This window comes from Streptopelia decaocto (assembly GCF_964273445.1).
Source record: "Streptopelia decaocto genome assembly, chromosome: 1".
NCBI lineage: Eukaryota > Metazoa > Chordata > Aves > Columbiformes > Columbidae > Streptopelia > Streptopelia decaocto.
This window is the reverse complement of record NC_138663.1, coordinates 92,956,164-92,981,700: the sequence shown is the minus strand read 5'-3', so window position 1 is coordinate 92,981,700 and position 25,537 is coordinate 92,956,164. Positions and strand designations below refer to the sequence as shown.

At 35.7% G+C, this 25,537-nt stretch overlaps 1 protein-coding gene across 1 annotated transcript in view; it reads right to left on the bottom strand.

Moving 5' to 3' along the window:
- VWA3B (von Willebrand factor A domain containing 3B) overlaps positions 1 to 25,537 on the bottom strand; it is a 64,781-nt gene that overhangs the window by 18,548 nt on the left and 20,696 nt on the right. Inside the window, exons 9-21 of the mRNA XM_082066224.1 lie at positions 23,366 to 23,482; positions 21,229 to 21,455; positions 20,428 to 20,582; positions 18,564 to 18,702; positions 17,014 to 17,145; positions 13,811 to 13,909; positions 12,096 to 12,278; positions 10,548 to 10,675; positions 8,928 to 9,106; positions 8,131 to 8,268; positions 6,935 to 6,974; positions 6,658 to 6,814; positions 2,500 to 2,615 (exon numbers count right to left, since the gene is read on the bottom strand). Of these exons, the coding sequence (XP_081922350.1) occupies positions 2,500 to 2,615; positions 6,658 to 6,814; positions 6,935 to 6,974; positions 8,131 to 8,268; positions 8,928 to 9,106; positions 10,548 to 10,675; positions 12,096 to 12,278; positions 13,811 to 13,909; positions 17,014 to 17,145; positions 18,564 to 18,702; positions 20,428 to 20,582; positions 21,229 to 21,455; positions 23,366 to 23,482 (1,810 nt within the window). The remainder of the gene's footprint in view (positions 1 to 2,499; positions 2,616 to 6,657; positions 6,815 to 6,934; positions 6,975 to 8,130; positions 8,269 to 8,927; positions 9,107 to 10,547; positions 10,676 to 12,095; positions 12,279 to 13,810; positions 13,910 to 17,013; positions 17,146 to 18,563; positions 18,703 to 20,427; positions 20,583 to 21,228; positions 21,456 to 23,365; positions 23,483 to 25,537) is intronic.

Here is a 25,537-nt window from a genome sequence, read left to right as displayed (position 1 = left end):
ATCAAACAACAAAACTGATTAAATGCCAGTTAAGCTAAGCACAGTTCTTCCAATTAAACAGTTGTAGAAAACTGTATCCTGAAGGATACCTGCTAAGGTAACCCTTCAGTTTTGCAATTTAGGTTTCTACTTCATTAAACTCTGGCTATGAAGAAAAACTACCAACAGGAAAACAGAAGTGCTTATCCCAAAGCAATGCAGTTCTGAGATCTTTTAAAAGTACCACTAAACTTTCTGCTTTTGTTTTTAAGACATAGATTATAAATTCTTACTAGGTCATCTAGCTTGCAGTTTTCTTCTGTTTATTAACTTCTCGAACAATTAAGCCATCACTCAATTACTTAATTTCTTACTACAGAAATAAAACTCTACTGATGATCCTAATTGCCATAATTACACAAAAACTTTCAAACTTCCTTTGGAAATACAAGAACAAATTCATTGTTAGGAAAAATTCAGATGTTAACCATTAGACTGGCTAGATTTACTGATGCATGTGCAAAAAAAAAAAAAGCTCATCAACATCAGATTTTTAATATTAATTTCTTATTGATTCATTTTATCTACTAGAAACCAAACCCAAGCATTTTTGGAATGCAAATTACTTAGTTCATTCACAATCTGCAGTCTCAGCATGCTCCACTGCCTATTTCATACTTCTAAATGTGCACACTCATAACTAACTCATTTGTAAAAGCCTCTGGCTATAGACATTTTGAGTCTTCCAGCATTTTTCTCCTTCAACACTGAATATTCTCTTTGTCAGAGTACCAAATTTCTGCCCTCACCACTTTGCACCCTCTTCATCTAATGCTAAGGTCAGTCTATGTATGGGGAAGATACCGTCATGCTTGTTTCTGTGCTTGAAACCTGCATGCCCTCACAAATTGTCCATCTAAAGAAGTCAGAATAAATTTGTGACCAATCACTATTTGTGAAGCGAAACTGCAACTTTTGCAAATTCAGTTACTGTAGAAGTACTGTGGCATTTACAGCAAAATAAATTTGACTGAGTTGCTGTTTCACATGTAAAGGAAAAGCAATGAGAAATTTTCTTTTATATTGTCAATTATAAGGATCTCCAGGCAGATCTCTCTTCTATACATCTTTTTCACAAAAGTAGGGAACTCAATCCTACTATTGTAAATACACTGATTCATTGACCTCTACGGATAAACATAAGTAAGCCATACTTCCAGTCATCAAAGTTTTAGGGAAACTGTGAAAATGCTGTCAGCAGAAGATCAGCAGAATTTAAACAGAAAACACTTTGATTTCCCTCAAAATTTAAGTCAATACATGTAAAATATTCAATGGTATGGCACAGCAATGAAAAACTTGAATGTTTTTTGGGAAGTCACCATCAAAAATATACCACTCAAACCTTCTGCCAAAATGAGTGAGAAGTCCAGATTACTATGAGTTCCTTATCAGCCTGATAATAATATTATTGTCTCAGTGACAGAACATGCAAAACAACAGATTTTTCTTCACTGAATTCCATTAAATATTAGACTTAGCAAGCAACATTTGCAACCCATAATTCTTGATTTTTACCACAAAAGATGTAAACTTTTAGAAATAGGAAATGGGAATGAAAAAGACAGCTATTACATGCTTTAAAAACAACTGGTGTGATCATAGAGCTACAGAGAAAACAAACAAAGAAACAAACAAACAAACAGCCTTAAAGGGCTCAGTGGAATTTGTCAAAAAACAAAGACTAAACATTGTCATCAAGGGTTTTTTCATCATATAAAGTAATTACATCTGTAAATGTTATTAGAATACAGCCTGAAAAGGTATCTCATTTATTAAAACCATTCTAGTCAAAGCTCTCATAAAGTTGCTGACTGACATTAGCAGTCAAATAATTGTATTACATAAAAAATGCACCAAGTTAGATCAAGGAAACAAATAGCTTAGACATATAACGTCCTTGTTCTATTTGCTCCTGATGTGCTTCTACAGACATTTAATTAATAGGTATAAGGCATCTCTTTCTCAAAAAAGGAAAAAATCAATTAAAATTGTCACTATCTTATAGGTGCCTCAGTTATACTCTTTCATCCATAGTTAGGTGCTAGGAACCTGGCAGTGAAAAGCAAGCCACTAATTTAAATGCCAGTCTATGGATTTAGGAGTTTAATTGTAATTTAAAAGTCTAGCTACTACTGTATGTTGAGGGGGAATTCCTCTCTAGGGACGATTGCTTTCAGGTTTATTCCCAGAAAGTAAAAGTTGTTTTTTTTTAATTATTGAACAAACAAAACCTGAGCAACATGTTCTTTATTATCTCATTGCCTGTTATCTGCTTCTTCACTCTGCATTTTTTTTGAAAAAAATAAACATTTCTCCTACTGGTTGACGGTGGATTGAAGTGTGTCAATGTGCAGAATTTCCAGCATTAGGCAAAGCATGTGTGAGCAAATATCCACTACATAAGAAAAATCTAAAATTAGATGGCAAACATGATACATTTCTGATAAATAGACTTGCCTTTCATAGGATTTAATTGCTTGTTCCAGCTTCTCTTTATAGGCATCAAGATTCACTGCCTGGGGATTAATCAGTGTGATTTGCTTCTTGTTGCTAACATGCACCAATGGTAACATCTATTATACAATAAAAGACAAAGACTTAGTTTATCATTCAACTTTTTCTCCACCAGAATAACTGAATGCTCATGAGTCCATGTACAAGCATCAGAATGGACTGAAGGAACACTTGAAAACTGCAGAAAGAAAGATCTGAGCACCCTAAAGAAATGTCGGAATTAAGACATAGTTTCCAGCCTGCTAATAAAATCTTCTGAAATGATGCAATCACTTGATGCAGAAGTTGCATATGAAGATTCCTAGCTAATAGTTAATTCTAACTAAATCAGTACTGTCAAAAAAGTCACTCTAATATGGGAAGGGTTGGTCAGAAGGCAGACAAGCATGTCTAGATCATGACAATATTCCAGATTGCATCGCTTTAAAATAACACTCTCTTGCACTTATCAGGATCCGATTGTGTCATACAGGTGTTATAGTTACTTATTTAAGTGTATTTAATACTCTTATTCTGGAGGACCATATTTCCAAAGGAATTAGAGTGCCAAAGATGGAGAGAGACACTTTTCAACATCACACTGATCACCAAAGAGTGAACAGGCTGGATATTGCTCACTGAATCTAGTCTTAATTAACCACAATAATGCATAGGAACCTAACTAGGTTAGTCAGAATCAGGAACTTCAATACCTTTCAAATCTCACAATACAGCATTTACATCAGTCAACTTCACTATAAAATAGAAATTCAAACAGTTACAAGTAGACCACCAAAAGGCAGAGAAAAGGGTAGAAAAGGGATGATGAGAGGAGGAAAGATGCCTTCCTAGCTCTCAGTCCAAAGTCCCACCATCCTTAAACCTCTTAAATTAGCAGCTCATATAAGAAAAGGTATTTTATATCAATGTCCTAATGATGATTATAAACAGAAAAAATCCAAGAAAGAAATTGAGAAGACAGAGAACGTTATTCTCCCCCAAACCATCTTCAACACATATGGTTGAGTGGGAAGCTACTTTAAGTGCCTGCCTGAGATCAGGATATAGATGACATAAAGATGGATGAGATTCAATTTAGATATAACTAAAACCCCTGTTGGGGAAATAAGGCAAGCAATCAGAAAACAAAACCATAAAAAGAATTCTTTAATTGAGAACATTTTTCAGCGATATTTTATTTGTGTTTGAATCATCACAGCCTGGCTGCATTCCAAATTACTGCTGTATGACCATTTTTTCAGGAGCGTGGTGGGACTTCATATTCCCCTCTCTTTCTGAGGACATCTCTCTGATTAATAAATCTGTGTCACATCAGTGCCAGACCACATCAAAGCTCCTCGTATTAAATTAAACTTAAGATCACTTAGAAGCTCAAGTTAATGGGAATATGTCAGCGAAGTATCTTGCCAGAGACAGATGAGGGAAATCTCTGCCCAGAACTGTGAGCCATGACATCTGGCTGCCTGTCATCTCCAGGCAGAGTTTGAAAGCTGCAAGGCAAGGAACTGAGAAGACCTGTCTTCCAGTTCCACACTGCCATGGTTGTCATCCACGATGTTACTCAAATCAAGTTTATAGAAGTCCAGCACGTAGAAGCCCTCTCCTCTAGTACCTACAAATTCCCAGAGTAATTCCAAGTACAACCAGCATCATTTGCAAAATTAATATTCAATACAGTCTGTAAAACACTTTGAATAGAATATGAGGGGCAAACAGAAACATATTATTACAGTATTGAATAATAAAACCAGAAGGGAATATGTCCTTAGCAAATAGCAAACTTGAAATATTATGCATACTTTGAGAGCAATGAAAACTGCTCATGAAGACAAGTGAAATTTGACAGATAGAGCTGAGAGAAATCACGGGGAAGCTTTTGTAGTGCCAAAATGTTTTGTCATTTTCTAAAATAAATACTTAAAAATTCATATCAAAAGAATTCCCTTGTTTCAAAATGGCTTTTATTTCAAAACAAAAATTTCAAAATTTTAAAGGCAAAACCAAAGCACAATAACCCTAGAAAAATTTTTCTCCTTTTAGACCAAACAAGATGTTTTTGTTGGCTGAATCTGAACTTGATTCTTTTGAGCAAAGCATTGAGTCAAAACTCCAAAAGTTGCAAAACTATAATTTAGATGCCACAATCTGCAACAGATACTCAGGTGGTTCTGTAGGGGTTGCTCCAGAACAACCATAGTGTAATTTAGATGAGCACCCATGTCATTTTTTTTTCTGAATATGAATGTGATGGGTAGTTTAATGAATTAACCTCTTTGAAATAGCCCCAGTGAAACTGCTAGGTCACACAGAACTGAAAACAACAGGTCGGCCTCTTGTTAATGAACAGTTGTCATGGAAACATTTTGCTTGCTGCATCTCCAAGGTGAGAAAACTGTTCATAGTTATTCCGTCATCACTGCTAGCAAACACTGAAAATAAAAATTATACTATCTCCAGAAAAGCAAACAAGGATGTCTGCATTCCACACCAAGAAAACTAAGATCTCAGGAAGAAGAATGCAAAAATATCTGTACAGTTATTATCTTCAGTGAAGTCTTCTGAAGTACTGGAATAATCAAGATTCTAAATCAATTTGTTATGTCTCCTATTTGAGCTCTATGTCTAGTCTCAGAACCTATTTTCTGCTTTTCCTTGACATGCTGTCATGACGCTTGAGGGAGAGTGGGTTCCATAGCTCATAAATTCTACTGAGTCCACCACATGTGCAACCCCCAACCTTATTTTCCTTTCTATACTGTTTCAGATCCAGAAAAATCCATGCCTCTACACACAGAACATTAATTCTTCATAGCCTGAGAAATTCAGTGCCTCTATACAACTAATGGGCATCAGTAGATACGAAAAAGTGGTAAAAATTATATATTATTTTGTGTTTATAACCCTGAATCTAAAAAAAGCCCATGGATCACTGTTTAGATTCTGTACAGAAGCTGTTCATTCTAAGAACACTGAACTTAATTCAGTCCTGAACTAGACCACCATAAGCTCAGAAAGAGTTATGTGAAAGTCACAATGGTTTTTGTTTGACTTTTCACTTAGAGTAGATGTTTCGTAATCATTGAATATCTGAAAAGCTAAAATGTACATTTTTAATGTTTTTGATACAAAGAGCCATCTTTTGATTGCATACAAAAAAATTTATCACGTCAAAAAAATCCTTAAAGATCTTGGGTTTGACTTAGTTTTACTAAAACAGAGGATCTGGTTTTGCTTCCACAATCCGGGTGTTGCTTCCACGATCTGAGTGCTATAACAAAAATTTCCATTCCTAAATTTAAAAAACAAACATGAAAACTTTAAAATGTACAAATGTGTACATTCATTCTAAACATTTTACTTAGCTCTATATCACATCATATTCCAAAACCCTTGCTCATGCCTTATTATTTAAACAGAAACTGTTCAGCTTTTTCTGAGTATTGTTTAAAGAAACAGTTTTCATTAGTTAAAACAAGCTGCCAACATATTCATAGGACTTTCACAGGATGCAACACACAAGAAGAATTAGAGCAACTTGCCACAAAACTGATTTCCTTTAAGTGGAATGGCAATTAGAACCTCATAATACACAATTCATTGTCAATTTTGTATGATCTCACAATTGCCTCAACCTATCAGAAGTAAATTTTTTTAATACTTTTCAAAAGATCTTAGCAGACACATGTAAACCTTGAGAATGCACAAATCCACAAACTCTGCACCTGCACAGTTTTCCTAATGATTTTATGGACCTAAAATACATACTCCAGTGAATTAGTATGTATCAGTAGAGGCTGTGGTACTCAAGCAATTGGTGAACACCTGATGGCTGCACACTGCCATCAACTGGTAACTGCGAAAGAAAGATATATAGCTCTAAAAGTTAGAGTAAAGTCTGCAAAAGATACTATTAACTATCAGTTTTAGCTTCTACTGATGCATGAATTAACATTCAGATACGCATTATACATTTAGTGCACATCAACCACCTACAATGAACATTAGATAATGCAATTATGACTTTTATAGGAATGAATTAAAAAATCTTTTTTAAAACAGTGCCAAGTTTTATGTTTCACTGAAAGAGTGTAAGAGTTTTACCTCGTCAAATACTTTAGAAACTACATGCTTGTCCAGAACTGGGATGTATTTGGTACCATGAGGGACAGCTGTAGGCGCTAAGGCATCCATGATGGTGAGTCGCCTAGCAACCAAGCCATGGGTCTTTAACCAAACAGCCGAAGAGAGGTCTAGCGAACTGGAAAAAAGAAACTGTAAGGTGTAGCACAAGGTAGAAACACATTTGAGAAGTTTGAAATGACTGAAGAAAAAGATGAACTATAATTTTTGTGATGTATCTATATATGCACACACATACCTTTTAGATATCCTTTTCACAGCCTTCTGCACTTTCAGATCTAAGATAAAACATTTGCATTTCATTATCTCACAGTTTTTGTGCACACAAAAGTATACATAAATAAGCTAGTATATAATAGCATGATAGTTTTTATTTGAGCCCGCTAGCAGTGTCACAAAGACTACACAATAATGTCTATTTCAGCTGGTAAACTAATCAATGAGAATTATGTTTCCATCTTTCTTGGTACTTGATCAATAGTAATAGTGTTACTATATGCCTCATGAGCCCTAATGAATCAATGAGGAAATTTATAAGATAGGTGGGAAATAATTTAATTAAAAACCAACCAACCAAACAAAACCACAATCAAACAAACAAACAAATCTTTGTATGTTTTTATTTCTTATAACTCAAAAAAAAAGATTAACCAGTTTATACCCCAATTCAAGATGTGTAATATCACAAATGAGATGGCCAGGAGTGGTTAATTTAAGGTATACTGCTATAAATATCTGTATAAAAGGCATATAAAGAACTAAAAATAAGATGCTGAAATGTAAAAACGTCAAACATCTTCAAGTATCATAGGTGAGGTTTTAGAACAACTTAGAGAACCTATCATAAAGTTCAGAGTTGCATGAATTACTGAGGGAAATGAAAACTATTTGGATGTGTATCTAAGTCTCATTATAAATATTTTTGTCTCTACATACGCATCTGCCTCAGAGAACATGTTTTTTACAAGTCTAAACATATTGATAAAGTGCAAGTTCATTTTACGTTGTTACCAGAGAATTAAAACCACCACTTACAGCTTTAACCTCAACATTGAATATAACTACAAATTACTGTATCACAGGACCAATCTATTACTGCATAACAAGATTCTCAAGATCTATTCTGTTGATAAGAAGCAACTGTGATACCCTTTCAGTGGTCTAAGGTGTAGCAGCATCACAGCTGCTGCACACCGTGGACATAACTAAGCTGTTGTAAATTCAATAGTTTGGGTGCTGGCAAGATTCTGGCTGCAGCTGTGAGGACCTTGTTACAATCCCCTGCTGCATGACGAGCTCCCTGCATCTCTGCTGCATTCCAGCCTTTTGTACCATGGGTCTGCACAGTATTGCCTCAAGTGAGACACCATTAGTTACAAACGCAGGAGGAGAAGTGTTATTGTCTGCCCAGAGCTTCCTCTTCTTTCAACTTGCCTTTGAAAACAGTTGTACACTTCACGCTCTTTTTGACAGGAAAGGTCATTTTTTCAGGAGATATTCCTTCCTCTGAGCTCTCTTCCCTAGATTTCACACTGTGGCTCAGGATTCGCAGCAGACTCGTCTTTGTTTGCTCTGCAGGTGTTGAAAGGACAAAGAAGGAAGAGTTAACTTACTGCTCAAATACATGCCTGGGATTTTTTAGTTCCTCTTTGGTGTCTAGTCCCAATTTTTAAGGGACTGCCCACACACGACATCAAACACAAAATTACTTCAGCACTAATTTGTACTTTGCACTTTCCCAAGGAAGAAGACTTCTTTTACATCAGCTGGGTAAACTCGATTTCAGACTGCATGCAAATGATACTTCAAAGAGAAAAATAGCGTTACAGGTGTAGTAAGGAGAACTATTAGTGTAAGTAATGCTGTAACTAGTGAAATATAGATCAGCTCTTCATTCTTGCCAATGATGTACTTATTTGGAGTAAAAGAAATAAAAAATTAATATCTATCTATTTATTTATTTATTTAAAACATTCTGTCAAAATAATTTCTCTTTTACCACAGGCATGTGATAAAGCATAAATGAGCAGACATTTGTCTCTTTGGGCCAAACGAGTAAGATGGCTGAAAAGTAAAAATGAAGAAAAGTTAGACAGAATTTCAGAAAGATGGTTATTTAAATCATCGAAGGCTTCATTTCTTCCTACAGCGAGGGATGCTTTTTGCTATTTTCAACACAATCTTTTCAAGCTAGTGAATAAATTCTGCTAACAACTTGATTTTAGCCTTACCTGCGTATAATGCTTTTTTCCTTCGGGTTGGACTGTCATCAGTGGTTTGCCAGGTCTGCTGATGTGGTGTCAGCGTTGGCTCTTCTGAAGCACAGCACAGCCTGCTGCTAAGAGTAGCGCTCAGCTCTTCAGCATCATTGGTTCCAGAAGACACCACATGTGTCTGCTTGTGATTACTGCTTCTAAGTGACAAAAAGAAGAAACAAGTAAGAAATTATCTCAAACATATATCACTGGTTTTAAAAAAATGCTAAGCTAAAGTCTTCTGGTAATTTAAATGCTCATGTCAAATGCTTCCGACAATGCTTCTCTGTTATCCTAGTCTGCATTTCAAAGGGGAGTTTAAAGGAGGTCAAAAAATGCTCAGTTTTTAAAACTATTTAAAAATAATTTCTTAGTCTATTTAAAAAATGTTCATTACTTTCAAGGCAACACCCTCAAATGTTTTTAATAAGGTCAGAATGTTCTATAATAGCCACTTTGCATCCTGGGGGAAGGAGTAAACCTACCACCAGCAATGAAAATGACACACACACATATGCAAATCTATGTATATACATATGCACATATATGCAAATCTATGTATATACATATGCACATATATGCCTATGTTCCAGCACTAATAAAAAATAAAATATGCAAATTCTAAAATAAACACTTAACTACATTTTTATACTGGACATCCTATCTGCCCTTCCACATATATAAAAACATCCCACAGGACTCTCCACTTTTAATTTAATGGGTTTTCTTAATACTTTTGTTTTAACTTACTGTTTTTAATAGATTTCTGTCTTTAAAACCTGATTTTTTTAATGTACCTTTTTGCTTTTGTACTATTACCACACAAATAAATAAAGCACCAGGCAAGCTATTTTTTATTAAGGCTGTGCTCCTGTAGAGATTACTACTTCACGTTTGAAGCTAGGTCTGTGTTTGCTCCCTGAACAGAAACTCGGTATAATCAGGCACGCAGAAAACTTTTCAACAGTGGCTCATGAGTCTGCCTTCAGCGTGCTGTGGAAGAACCTCTTTTTGAACAGTCATTCTTGGCACCACGAGATTTTTAATGGATGCTGAACATGAAACTATTTTTAATGACGACATACAGGCACACACTGTAAAATCAAAAATGCAAAAAGAAGGAAGCTGAATTTCATTCATGGTGTTTGCCATCTTTTAAACAAATACATTTGTATATAATTTATGTCTCAATCAGCATATCCCAATGAGTGGCAATTAAGTAATGAAGTACCAAGCAAGGTCTACCTATAGGACAATAATGAATTCTCTAGGTCAGAAGGGGCAACTTTGCATGTTCTGGAGACAAAAAATATTTTCACAACTTTGCTTTAATTATTCCTAATAATTTGAGACTATTGAGATATTTGAGATCGTTTCAGGCACCACAGCTTAACGTGTTTTTCCAGATTTCTCTTTTCCATTACTGTAAATGTTTAAAAAATAAAACAAAACAACAAAAAAACACACAAAAACCCACACACCTTTCTTTTTAAAAGAGAAGAATGTCAGAGGTTAAAAATGCAAGACAATGAAAAAGGAGAAACGTAACAGATATCTCGAATCTCTTATTAACATGATAGCAGTATGAGGACATACTTATTTACTGGATTGTTTTCCCCATTATAATAATCCATCATCAGACATTTAGCATGAAAGGTCTTCGCTTTCTCTAGGTCTCTTTCTCCTTGTTCAATCTCCCTTTTTAAAAGATGTATGTCTTCATTCTAACAACAACAACAACAACAAAATCAAATGTTGTATCACAATTACTCCTAAACATGTTTTGTTTCTGAACTGAAACTATGTAAGCTTGGATAATAATTTTGAATAATGTCTTGGTTAGGACAGCTATACTTTTTCAGGTAGTCTCTCTGTTTCCTAAATCAAAGTTTGTTTTGTTAACGTTCTGTAAGTATGAATAAGCTTATAGAAAGCAAGATTAAAACGTGCTTGGCAACACTGCCTTTCAAATTATTCTTACTTTTACAGAAAAGGACCAGAATTCCCTAACAAGCCAGTTACCCCTTGAGATATGAACAGCCATATTGCTAAATAATGTAATAAGGTCAGTAGCTCCCCTCACTGCAAGCAAACGAGCAAACACATAAGTAAATAAATAAAATACAAGATATGTACATTACAACTGCTGTCTTCATTGTACAGATCACAGCTGTACTACAGACTGTCCTTGAAAAATGAGAAGTAAAAACTATACTCTTCAAGTAAACATTGGAACTGACTGGGAATCATTTGGACTACAGGAGGAGACAGGAAGGAAATTCCAACGATGTTCCCTCTACAACTCCCACAGGGCCAGAAGTCTGGAGATGGACAACACAGACTCGGACCCTCACCTTTCCAACGTACACAGCGTCAGGCGATCCACAGCAGCAGAATCACCAAAATTGCTGGAGTATTTTCACATCTTCCTTCTGAATGGTGTCTGCAAAGTTCTCAGTTTCCTGCCACTGCCTTGTTCCTGGCTCTTCTCACTGTTTCACTACCACCATTTTCTAAAAGTTTTGGAACTAATTAACTGAGTGTTAACTTTAATTAAAAACAAGAATATGCTTTAAATGGGTGTTTGTGTTAGTCTAGTCATAAATTTCCTATTGGGGATTGTTAGATTGAGCTGCTTAGTCTCACTTGATAAGTGACTGCTATTCTAGTCATTTTATGCATTATGGATCTCTACCCAGTGGCTGTTGCAAACTTTTAGGAAAATTCATAGAATCATTAATTCATCATCATTCAAATTCAGGTCTTCATTCTCTCATTTATTAACAGAATACAAACCATAGTTTCATTTTAAACGGTAACTTATTTCTGAGACAACAGAGATCAGATATGTTTCTTCCAGAGCTGAATTGGGTCTATATGGGTGGGAAGGTGCCAGGGGAGGAGCAGGGTTGCAAAGGTAGCAGTACAAATATATGCTGCATAATACTTGGGCTTATTTGTTGTGGTCTAATAAAATTTCATAAGCAAATGATGGCACACGCATTGATTTCACACCACTCCAGATCTGATAAGGATTAGCCCCATTTTAAAATAATCTAGTGTAATATGAATTCACAATGATGCGGGTGCTGTGGTTCCTTCAACAGCATGAAAAAACAGATGTATTTATTCAAAAATACTCACATCAATAAACTCTGAAGCATCAGGGCCAGTCAAATAAACGTTGTAATAATGAAACTTTCCCCCTGTTTCAGTAGATAGTTTGTACAAAAAATTATTAGCTTCTATATCATCACAGTTGAAGGATACGGTATGGATGGGAATTTTACGATGAAGCTGGACTTGAGCCAAAATTATTTGGGGAGCCTGAAAATTGAAAAATGTATATGAAATATGTGGCCTCTAAAATGTATTTATCAAAATATGAAGAATTTGTAAGAATCTAATCAGTCATAGTGTTGCTTAGAGATAGATATAGATCAGTTAAAAGCATACATTGCTATTTCACAATTATATAAAATGAGCTAATTTAAAATTGAGTTTGAAACACTGATAATGCATTAAGGCACAGGATAATCTAATAAATAAAATTAAAATTATAATATAATCAGCATTCTTTGTTTCTGAAGTCTTAAAGGAATTTACTAAAGTATGAGAAATTAAACTATACATCCACCATTCCTTATGGACCACTTTCCTTTTATCAAAAGAAACAGAATAAAAAGAAAAGCGAGCATTTAACATTTTTCTTCCTTATCAAGGTATAAAGAAATTATTTGTGCAAGTTTATGATGCTTTCTGAATCTGAGATTTATTATATATGCTTCAGTAATTAATTTTATGTACCCCTTAGCCCAGCTATATACCTAAGTCTGGTTTTTGTTGCATATTTGCCATTACAACCAAGCAAAATTTTCAACAGCAAATGAAGTATTTTAAAAATGCCATTCTCAGCATACCAGCTAGTTTTCACCCTGCATTACAGCTTAAAAGTTCAGTTCTACCTCATTTGCATCATTGATCAACAAGTGGGCATTATATAATGTGATATAACATGAAATAGCATCATTTTAAGTCATGGTAACAATACTTTTGATTTTGGTATCCACTTAAAGCTAGACCTAAAACAACTCCAGATCACTGCTACTCCCAAACTGACCATACATGAGACCAAATTTGACTCAGTAGGCTGAAAATGGAATTTGGTATCATACGGAAACCTAATGGAAAAACATCACTATTAACATTTTTATACAAAAAATATGTAAATTAACAATTAGGCACTTATTCCTCAGACATAACATAGACTTTGTGTAAGCTCTTCAATAGAATGTAAGAAGGTACCTACTTATATATTTGATGTCTTCTCTGGGGAAAAACGTTGAACAAAAACTTGGGGGCGGGGTGTGGTTGTGGTTATGGTTTTGTTTGCTTGTTTGCTTGTTTGTTTTCTGCTATCAATCCTTTTCTTTTCAGGTTTTCAAGCCATCACACAAGATTGCAGGGTTTTAATATTTAAATCCCACCATATCTTGGGACCATCATTATTTTCTGAGTTTTAACTGATGATCTATTTGTACTAAGTTAGGGAGATATTTTATTTAACACAAACCCTAACCTTGATACTCACATACAGTTTTTATATTTAATCAATTACCAGATTCTTAAAACAACTCATGAGAAATGTCATGAGTTATCATTCACCAAAGACTGGACTGTGGGCAGAGAGTTCTAATCAAAATCCTTCACAAACTGCACATTTCTCAAATACAATTTTTCAATATTATGACAACATCCAAGAGACTCGGCTCTGCAAGTATGATATTCATCTCATAGTTCAGCCTTCTGACACCACCACTGCAGCACCACACTACTGCATTTTCTCATTGCAGAAATACCTGGTCAGGTCTCCCATCGGTCAAGAGATAAATAGCCTGAGTGTCAGTATCGGCAAAAGCAACCTGGAGAGCTTTGAGTGTATTTGTGGAACTTCCAACCTAGGAAACCAAAAAGAAAACGAAACAGCTATAAATACTAACAGCTCTTTGCCTTTGTTCTTAAATTCATAATGACAGTGTACTGATTCAAGGGATATTACAGAACCGAAATGAGTAATAAAATGGTGAAAACATTTATGGCAAAGAGCTAGAAAAATCGAAGCAAATGTTAAAGTAGCATAAATTGGCACCAAATTGGTATTCAGTGCTTATGCAAACACACATAAGCAAAATGCTGGCAACAGAAATATGAGCTGTAGAAGCAAAAGCAATCACTAAAAGTCTATAAACAGATGGGGAGATGTAATATAAAAGCTATATTCTATTATATTTTCCCACTGCTGCTCCTGATTGCCAACTCATCACACTCCCTTGAAATACACATTTTGCTTAAGCAAATAATTCAAAGCTCCACAAAAGAGTTGCACAAGTTTACTTCTCAAAAATAGGTAAAGGGCTTCACGGTTTTCCAAACAATATTTTTTCCAGACTATCTCACATCTACCTCCTCAGAATATCAAAGTAAACATCATTTATTTTTAGGACAAAAGTAATCTATAACAACAATACATCCACAGTAAAGCAATACTGTGGCCCCTAAAAATTCATAGTTGTGCACGTTTCCTGGGTCATCCACATACTTGGTGACCATTATATTTTTGGGGGTTTAGACTAATGCAACTTTAAACTCACCAAAATGCATTTCATGGCTTATAGGAACCTACAAACTATAGTCTATGTCTTCGGATTTCCAACTTTCAAACACTGAGTGTACAGAACTTTCCAAATATAAGGGAAAAGTAAGGCTTTATCAGAATGAAAAGTGTTTTGTCAAGTTTTAGTCTTTTAGTCTTTAGTCAAAGCAAAATCCTAGAGAAGATATGAGCCTTTTTTTTGCTAGCATAAGACCTGACTATCGCTTTGGAGGGCAGTGAGGATTGCAGTGGTGTGTGAAGAGACTCAGGATCAACATATATAATGCAATACAGAACAGAAATATAAATCACTAACATTGACCCATTCATGCAAAACACATGTTAAGAGATAGCACTAGTTCTTCAGTCCTAGTAATTGTGTTAAACTTTCTTGCAGTCCACCCCTCCAGCAAACAGTTCTATTAGAAAGGGCAAAGTAAGTAAAGCAGGTGAAATGGAGTAGGAGGTAAACTCTGAAAGTGACTCTGTATGGCTGCATAAGTATGTATGGGCCAGGTGTCGAGAGCTCAGATGATACTTAATAATCCTGTCTTCTAATTCACAAACAATCCTTAAGAGTATCCACGCAAAAGAAATAACTACGGTAAGTCATTTTCTTTGTGTTAAAAATATCTAATATTACTAATGTTTTAGTAAGTATTATAAACTTTTAGGCACATATGCCTCCTTATTACATGTAAATTTGATAGACTGGCTCTTTTGAATAATGGCACATGGTTTTGACCTGATTTGAAATGAATCAACTTCTGCTATATCATAGGGAAATGCTGTGTATGCTGATGATGTGAGGGAAATAAGTACGTACCATAAGGTAAAAGCTGTTAATTTTAGATTCCTCCACTGCTACTATTACAAAGTTACACTGTTATACTGTTTTTATCAGTGTTTAAACAAAGTCCACATGCTTCAACTACATGGCATAATCACCTCCAAAATTTTAAGTGTTATCACTTCTAAAGGATTTATAAGAAACAGTTGGTTACTGTTTATAGCTCAGCTTATGGATTCAGCATCCTGGGACCAAAGTATACAAAAGGAGATCAAAGGATCTATTCTGATTAATATTCCAGAGCAATCTTCTGTTCATTTCAGCTTCACTGTAAAGCCAGTTTTCTGATCTCAGACTTATGCCTGCAGTGCTTTAAACAGACTAAAAGGTCAGCAGCAGATGGCATCCCTTAAAAAAAAATGCTGTTCTCAAACCATTCCCTGTACTATTTCAGATATCAAGATCTGAACTTAGAAGGAATTTTAAGATCAACAATTCATAACTTCATCAATAATGATGAAAAAAGACATTCCCAACTGCATATACAAGATGGTATTGAATTATAGTAGTTCAAAGTATGATTGAACTTGTATCATCCTGTACCACATATATGGCTTAAACAGAGCCAACATTTCAAGTCTCAAAGAAGGCAGTAAAATTAACTTTACTAACCTCAGTTGTAAGTATTCACCAACTACTCAGTGAGGCCACACTAATACTTTCTCTTCTCCGTGTATTTGTCTGGTAGTGTTTTCTGAGAATACCAAGTTATTTATCTTGCTTTGTAGTCCCAGAGGAATTATGTAGCTTCCCCAATTCCCTCATCCCCAGGAATTTCATTATTAAGTCTGAGGTAGAGCTGCCATAATGCTGAGGAGTTTTATCATATAAACATGTTTTTTGTTTTAGAAAACATAACATGAGATACATCTGTACTGTTGTGTGACTGATTTTCAGTCCTGTGCTCATTGCTGTCTGCATTTGACACATTAAATGGTCCTAAAGCTGCTGACAGTTACAATCTGGTGGCTGACTGGGGCTGCCTACAAGCATTTCTACTCTGTTTCAGGGAAAAATCCTCAGATTTTGGCCACTGTCAGAAAAAGAATATTGGGTAGATAAACGGGTCTGAGAACAGTTGCTCTCATGTTCCAGCTAAAGTCAGCTGCCTATCTATGCACCAAAAGGGACTAGAAATGCTCCTCCAACTAGCTGGCACCAGTTCCCTGCATCATCTCTGAGCTGTACGTCTGCCAGCGACAGTCCTCAGCCCTGCAGCAGCCCTGCAGCAAGACTGACAAATCTAGACAGACGGGGTCTGAGCGCTGTCACGGCTCCTACAGAAACCAAATTGGCTGCTGTTTGCATCGTGGCTACTAAACATAGCAGGCAGCAAGTTGAATTACTATGATCTTATAAAAAGGTCCACTGTTAAAAGATTATTATACCTGACATGGATAATACATTGTACTCAAATCTACTAAGGTCTATACATTCTCCATATTTTCAGCTTACTCAACTCAAACACTTGGGCAATCCAAAAACACCCCAGCCATACAGAGAAGACACAAATATAACTTCATACAAAGGTGCTTCATGATAATTAGTTTCCATGTTACCTCAAGCCCTTTTATCCAAAGCCAAGCATCTTGCAAATTTTCCTCATTAACTTCAGCAAGTTTCTCTTGCCATGCCACTGCCTGGGCACTAAATTTCACAAAGTTAAATCTCTTTTTGTGTCTCAATTGCTCCTGAAAGAGACAGCATCTGTATTTTAGTCAATGTTAAAAGGAAGAATACTTGTATCTGAAATACTGACTAGCAGGAGTTGTCTTAATTAATGTACAGTTGATTATATGGTTACAATAACTTATGATAATAGTTATGATATACAAAGAGACATACAGAGACAGAGGAAATTATTGCCTGCAATTATTAAGATTACTTGAACTTCCTGAGGTAAGTCTCCATTTACTCATATTTCTCAAAATACTTGAACAGCAAATGTCTAGGAGGGCAAAAAGGGGAGAGATGAAACTGGGCAAGAACTGAATATAAAAGATTCTGACTGCATACCAAAGGAAACTGAAATCAGAATCAAAGTAAGACACCATTTAGAAGAGGAGAAAAAGAATCAAATGTAGTGTACCAGCAAGAGGAACTAGGACAGCAAGAGAGAACTAAGTTAAGAATTTGCTGAAGTTGCTTTTGGACAGAAGTTATAAGGAGTGATAGATTTGTGCAAGCTAGTAGAAACTTGCAGAACCTGGAATCTCTACTCCCTTTCATCACCATTTCTGTGAAACCTTCTGGCTTAGTATCTAATCATTTTCTAGTGCTGATCTTTTTAGAGTATCACATCATACTATGTCCTATAACTTATGCACTTAGCTCAAAAACCTCTCTGTTGTAGTTTTAAATTTTCTAGCTCTACTAATGATTGCTATTGATGCCGGACTGATGGAATTTTTATTTGTCAGTTACTCCTCTCAGGTCTAAAAAAGTTGAGCTGCATCACATTTTAATAGTGCTTGTTTGTCTCAAATATTAATGTAAGCTTAGGTGATATCATTGCAGATTTCTAAAACTAGGTGAGACAAATCCTGTCTTAGGTGTGTCTCCCACTACTCGCTGCTCTTGAGGCACTTCTGCACTTTGCAAGTCCTTTTGCAAAGTTCTGAGTCACTGTAAGATGCAAGCAAGTTCGAAACATTCTACGCTCTCTATTGTAGAAGTATGAAAGTGAATCTAGAACACACATTACAAATCACAATATGCCAGTGGAATTGGATGACACCACTTAAAAATAAAAAAGAACATTCCAAAAGGTGTTGCATCACATAGGCTTTGTTTAGTTGGTTGGTTTGTTTTTCTTTTTTTTTTTTTTTTCCTATTCCTTTTATTAGGAGGGAGGTGACTCGACGGAAAGAGCTAAAACTTCTTACATTTTTAACATTTTCTCCACATTTTTTCAAATATTTGTATAAATGATAAAAAAATACATTTTTAACTGAAAAATGAGCACACGAGGAAAAATCAAAATATTTTTATAAAGCTGCTATTTTTAAAAAATAGTTTTAAAAAATAAAAATTAGAGTAACAACCATCTAGAAATGATCAGCCCACTCTAAAATGCTCCTCCGTCTTCAGAATCATCACTTTGACATACCTGTATGAGTTGAAATATTTTCTCCTTCACCAGTGGCAGCTTGTCCTTCATAGACTGGGATGTATCAATAAGAAGATAGACATCATCTTCAAACACATTCCCAAAGAGCCCTCTGCTTCCTTGTTGAAGCCACTTAATCCTGGGTGGGTGGAAAAAAGAAACCAAACCCTGGTCTGTAAGATCTTTGGAGCTTTGTGTATAAGAATCTAGCAGGAAAGATCTTTTTATCACTGCTGTACTTCTTATTCTCTTTCCCTAAGCACCTATTACTAGTCACTGTCAGGAGCAGCATATTGGCTTTGATGTACCAATCCTCTGTCACTACATAAATATACAAGGCACTTTTATTTTCTAATTTCGTTGGGAATCTGGAGACAGATAAAACAGACCAAGCAATACAGAACCTTTTTAAAATCAATTATCAGGTACTTTGAGCTGGGAAATCCCATGAGGAAGTAACTAGAAGTATCACCCCTGTAACTGTTCTCCAGCCTGAAGTCAGGAAATCATTTAAGCATAAGCTAATGTGCCTCCCTTTTCAGGAAACCACTTGAGAACCTTTTCTGCAAGGAACTTGAGCACTTTGAATAATCCTAATATAACACAGATGCTTCAATGTTTTGCTGACCTTGAGCTTTAAATGCAGATTTAATTTTACATTTTAAACAGAATTTAAGCATGCCTGCCAGTTAAATACGTGCATACATACTGCTGTGTACAAGAACATTTCCTCAGTAATGGATGCAGCAGGTCCAAATTGGATTTCCCTTGAGAGTCATAAACTCCTTGTCTACTCAGAAAAAAATACATTTAACAGACAGAATATAATGGCCCTGGGAAAAATATTACTCATCTCCACAGAGGTTTCAAAAAAATCATATCATGGAAACTTAAAGGATCCTATTACATTTGCTACTGATAGCTATTTTGCCATTAGTTATTTCCCCTACAGTGTTTGATGAGGTCTACCAAGACTTTTTAACAATGAGATGAACCATTCAAAACAGCAAACCATAATCTTGGCTTGGATTTCAAAGATATATATTCACCAAAACCCTTTACCTTAAATTTTCCATTCACAATAGGTTAATGTTACCCTACATACAGCAAGATGAAGATAAAATAAAAGGAATAACAAAACTCCGTTTGACCTTGCTAAAAGTAATCAGGCTGTTATACTCTTGGTAGAGAAGCAGCAATAAAATGAATCTTCACATCCTGCTTTTTTCAGTGGGACATCTCATTGTCAGAATATACATGACCAAGGGCAACATTTATTCTTTCAGTTCTACAATATCCATTTTGAAAGTTTCCTTCTCCTAATGTAGATATAAAAGTCAATTGACTTTAAGGCATCTTTAGGACAAATTAATCAGACCCTCCGATTGCCTATTTTTTTTTAGATGTCCTATAAAATCTATGAGTTTATCTGTACAGCTGCAGAAAATCAAACCAGGGAGATAGTTTGAGCACTGAACCTCTGATCATATGCATTACTTGATAGCTCATACCCTGACTCTGATCTAGGCTGTTCAAACTTGTCTTCAAGATAAAATCACAAAAAGGGCAGATAATCATTATCGATATGGGCACAAGCCAAGGTAGCACAAGAGATCCTAGGTACACAGGATGAATGTTTACCAAGTTTTACTGGGGATTCTAGAAATTCTCTGCCACTTTATGTCCTGCTGCTTTTTGGCACTTTCAGCAGTATTTCAATAATGTGCAGACTGACTTTCACATTTGTGTCCCAGAAGGAGAACAAAAGATAAAACTGTTCATCTGTTTTCTTGACAGTAAATGACAAACATTTCAACACCAATGTAAAATAATACAAACTGATTTTATGTGACAGAACACGAACCTTCCTTCCACTCGTCTGAGAGCCATCCTCATTTTCTCTTCATATTGCTTATACTTTTCTGTACTGACGTATACGTGAACTACAGATCCATCTTTCCAGAAGGTATGTACAAACTTGTCACAGTATTTTGCATTAATTACCTTCCTCTTTGTCTCCTACAGCCAAGAAAAACATGTTTCATGTTCCAAAACACACTATTTTGCAGTGCCTTTAATATCTGGCGAACAGACTTCAAAGGTACATGCTTGTTGTACATGAGCAGGTGCGGAAGTAGACATGGGATAGGGTGGTCATAGAATTTTCTCCTTCCAGAAGTCAATACCAACTGTTTTTATTCTTGCCGCTAGCAAGAACAGAAGCCTAACAAACAATGTAATGGTAGCATTTGAGAAAAACAAAAAGAAGACAAATGAAACCAAATTTGTTTAAGGACCTGCAAACACTGGAGCAGCTGAGACCAATACTTCTTCAAAGGAAAATTAAAGATGACAAGCGATCTTTGCCCTACGTCACATAAATACATAGAAAAACAAGGCATTGCTTAAGTCAGCCCTGATTCTTCCTTGCAGATTACAGGTGGACCAGGAAGGAGGCCTTGAAACTGTCATTTTCAAATAGCCCTTTGAAACACTCTTATTTATGACCATCTTTTTCCCATTCCACTAACGACCTGGTTTTAACAAAAAATACGTCGCAACAGATCATACACTTTATCAGAAATACAGCTATCAGTCAAGTTTTCAAGGTTAAAAGAAAAATCAATCAACTCAAAGGACATGAGGGAAAATAAACAGTACTCACAGCATCAGTTTGTGAAGATTCATCTTCTGGCTTAGTTTTTATGTCAACAATCCCATCCACATGGCGAAAAGTGCAATCAGCAAGTGCGTCATACAGTGTGAGCTTCTGAGCTTTCAAGCCATACTTCTGCAACCACTTCTCAGAAGACAAATATTCATCAGATATATCCGTTTGTAATGGATGATCAGCTTTGGTTGGCAATAAAGAAACAAAACAAACAAAACCTCCTGTATAACATTTTTCAATTTGGATACGGTATTTTCAAAAACAGGCTATGATGTTGCCTGTTCTTGCGGAAACATGTGCTTTCTGATTGCTTGTGGTCTTTAGAACAGCCAGTGTGGCAAGTGTCATGAATGCACTCATAATTTTAAAATAAACAATAAACTTTAAAATAAATAACAAATTTCTTTCTTCCACATGCTTTATGTAAAATGTCATGTCTCAGTTCAGGTAACTACTGCATTATCTGGAGAGTCAGCAGAAAATTTGCCTCTTTTTCTCTCTCCTCCTGAGGAACATTGCAGTCTTCAGAACAAACTACAATTTGCAGCAGAGCATTTTAAAGAGATCAGGAAGAAATGCAGGCACATGGAAAGACTGCATTATTTGGATCAATGGGCAATAGTCAAATAATGCTGAAGAACTGACAAAATAAAATACACTGCAATTTTGTTTCTTTTAATTTATTTATAAAGTGATTATGTATGAAAACAAACACTAAAAGAACATTAAAGCTGCAGTCAGGAGCACATAAATAAATGCTGAAGTTAGGGCTGCCCTTGCAGCTTTGTTGTGGTCTTTTTGTTCATATGCATTACTCTATAGCTGTTAAACTTCATATGGGAAGACCTACTAATTCAAAAGATGTTATTATCAGTATAAAAACTGAATTACGCCTTCAGAGAAGGATAAATGCAAGCTTAAGTCCTGGAGAATTATGTTACTGACAGCTGTTCAAACCCAGTGCAGGCAGGCAAAGTTCCCAGCTTCAAGTCTTCAACATCACCACCCTAAAACACAGTGCTGAGAGTCCCGGTGACTGACTAACTGACCATACAAAGTGTTCCTCAGCAGGTGATCCAGAAACAAGCATCCGGCCTCAGCCTCCACCCAGCCAAAGCAAAAGCAATTGCACTGCAAAACCAATACTGGAGCTACACAAATTTACTGATGACTTGTGCTAACACAACCTGAATCTTGTATCAACTTACGCAAAAAATACCACTAGAGACCATATAAGTATTTTAAAACCAGGGACTAATGCAGAATATAGGCACTGACAATCACAGCTATGATCCTGAAAATCTACCCCTTCAGTTGCAGTCCAACACTGAAGCTGCCTAAACTCTACAGATTCCTAAGTTTCCCGTATTTAAGTCTCGTCAGTGTGATCGTTCCGCTCCAGAGTGTGTCCAGAGCACCTCCATCTTAGCAGGGCTGAGTAGCCTCCCACCATCCCCTGTTTAAGCCTTCCATAAATTCAGAAAGCAGCTATACTTCTATCTTCAATAGGGCTCAATCCAATCAATATGCACAGAACAACAAATGGATCACGGTTTAGGCCAAACATCATGGTGGGAACTTTAGTTAAATGAACAAATGTGGGTCTTCCTCCGTGTGTCTTAACACAAGAGTTGTCAGAGCACTCATCCAGAATTGGTTTCAGTCCTCTGCCTTTAACTAAGAGAATTCGAACCCACACTTCTTCCCTTTTAGGGGAATGAATTAGACACCATGTTGGCCTATTCCAAGAAGATTGGAATAGAAGAGAGAGAAGGTGCTTCCCCAGCACCATGAGAACAAAATTTACTGGCCCCAGCAGACAGGGAGAGACCACAAAAAATGAACCTAAATACCTTGAAATCTAGGCAATTTCTAAACATAGTCACCAGTGAACTAAAAAAGGTGTGCTCCAGCCTGAGCTCTTAAAGTTTAGCAAGTTTAAGCAGCAGTAAATAGAGATGTATAATGGTAAGTTTTAAGCAATCCTAAGTTTAGATGCTAAGTAGAGGTGCTATACATAGATGTTTCTGAGAAAATTATCCCCAAAATGTCATGTAATCAAAACCGTTCACAAAGAAAACATTGATCATGGATATAAAGGTAACTCTGTTGAAAGAAACATAAATAATACCATCCCGAGAAGCAGGCTGGTCAGATTCTGATACAATTTTTTGAATTTGTCTCACTGTACTCCTGGCTTCCTCCAGCTCCTTCCAGATCAAAAAGACATCTTCACGGACACCAGCTACTGGAAAAGAAATCACAAAAAGAACTTAACATTTTGAGAAAATGTCTGCTTCTTATAAGTCCTCAATTACCACAAAGTCATTGGATTAATCCAGATGTTGCCACATAACCTTTTTCTTGAGGCCCAATTGCGGTGGCAAATGCTGTTCTTTGTTAGACTTCAAAAAAGGGCTGAAAGCTGGCACCAGGACATGTGACGTGCTTAGTCTGGTGGAGGTAACACCCAGAGTTGGCCACAGATTGTTCCCACAATGGAAGAAAATCCATTTTAACACTCTTGGATAATAATGAGAAAACTCCACAAAGAAATTCACATGTTGTCCCCTGGACTTCATGGCAAAATCTGGCTCCAAATATTAGACACAGTTTAAAACTCTGAAGAGCAGATATTTTCAACTCTTTCAATTCCCTTAATGTACACAAATACCTTCATTTAAAGTTAAATCTTCTTTTGTGAAGAATATTGACGAAATTTTGCTTAGATAAGATTATTTTCATTGTAACAATTCTCAACAGTAATAAATAAAAGCTAAAAAAATTAAAGCGTTTTCCTATCAATCTATATCCTAAAAAAATTTGGAAAATCCAAAGCTGGAATTCATATAAGATTTTCTTTATCTCAATAGATATGCTTGTATTGATTAAAAAAATTAAAATATTTACTTATTTAGTAGAGTACAATTATTAATATCAAGGCACCATGGATACCTAAGCAGTATGAACACTACTAAAAATGTGTTAAATTAGGTTAGTCTGAGAGTTTAAATTACAATATAGGAATAAAATATAAATTACAATATCGGAATACAGAAACACTGTGTTTAGTGTTATGGTAAAAAAAGAAACGGAATCATGAGCTATCCTAACCACAAATGCAGACTACAACCTACTGTGTAGATTACAATCTATTACTGAATTGCACATAAAGATGCTGAACAAGACAAACTATATACAATCATCTGGTGGTTCAGTTAATATACAGCAGTGGTTCACTGTATAAAAGATAAGACATGCAAGCTTGTCTGCTAAAGTAGGCTATCAGTAAACAAACAAACCTGATCATTTTGTTCTTTGATAAACTTCCCTGAAAAAATATGAATGTTTTACAAAATAACAACTCAATTTTAATTGTAAAATGCTTTAGTTTCCAAGAAATATTTTGAAATGTGTTATTGTACACTGCCATCTCCTGGGACCTTCCTGCAGTTCAAAAACATCTGTTTCAGCCACTAGGACAAAGATCAACATCTCCTAAATCACAAAAAGCTTTAGTAAAGCAGGTCATTCTGCAATATAAAACACAAATGAGAGAAAAAAACTCAATCTGCTGTCACTACCTTTTAAGAAAAGTGTTCTGTTCAAATACTTGAGAAGGAAGTCAGATTTCCTTTTGCAAACAGTACCTCCCCAGAAATGCAAAACATACAAAATTTGAGCACTGGCAAAATTCCAGCAAGTAGGGAGCTCAAGGTTTTCTGATGAGTAGTCAGCCACTGAATATATATATATAGATTATGTATACACACGTCTTGTCACAGTCAAAACCACAAAACACATGCATTCACACCACACATGCACATGTTTCTAAATTTAAGACCGTTGAGAATGCAATTCTAGTGGAGCTGTCTCCAGATAAATCTGGATATCCTCCATGAACTATCAAATACTGGGACTGAGATTTAATTTTATTAACATTTTTAACACTATGTTTGAAAATATTGAAAGGAGTATGTGTATTTCAACCACCATTAAAGCAATAGCAATTATATCATTGTGCTGCCTCATTTCCCCTTCAACTGATGCTATGGACTCATCAAATCCACAGCATTATTGTTACTGTCCCCAGTAAGACGTGTATTGAATTGGCATTACACAAGAAGGTATTTTTTCCTTATTTATGCTGTGCCACAGCAAAGTAAAACTGCATGCACTTTCAAAGCAAGTACGTTTGGTGACCCTTATTATATAGGACAAATGCGGCCATCAACAACTGCACATTGTGAAGGTCAAGCTACATAGAAAACCTTTTATCTGGCAACAGTTTGCCCTGGATTCA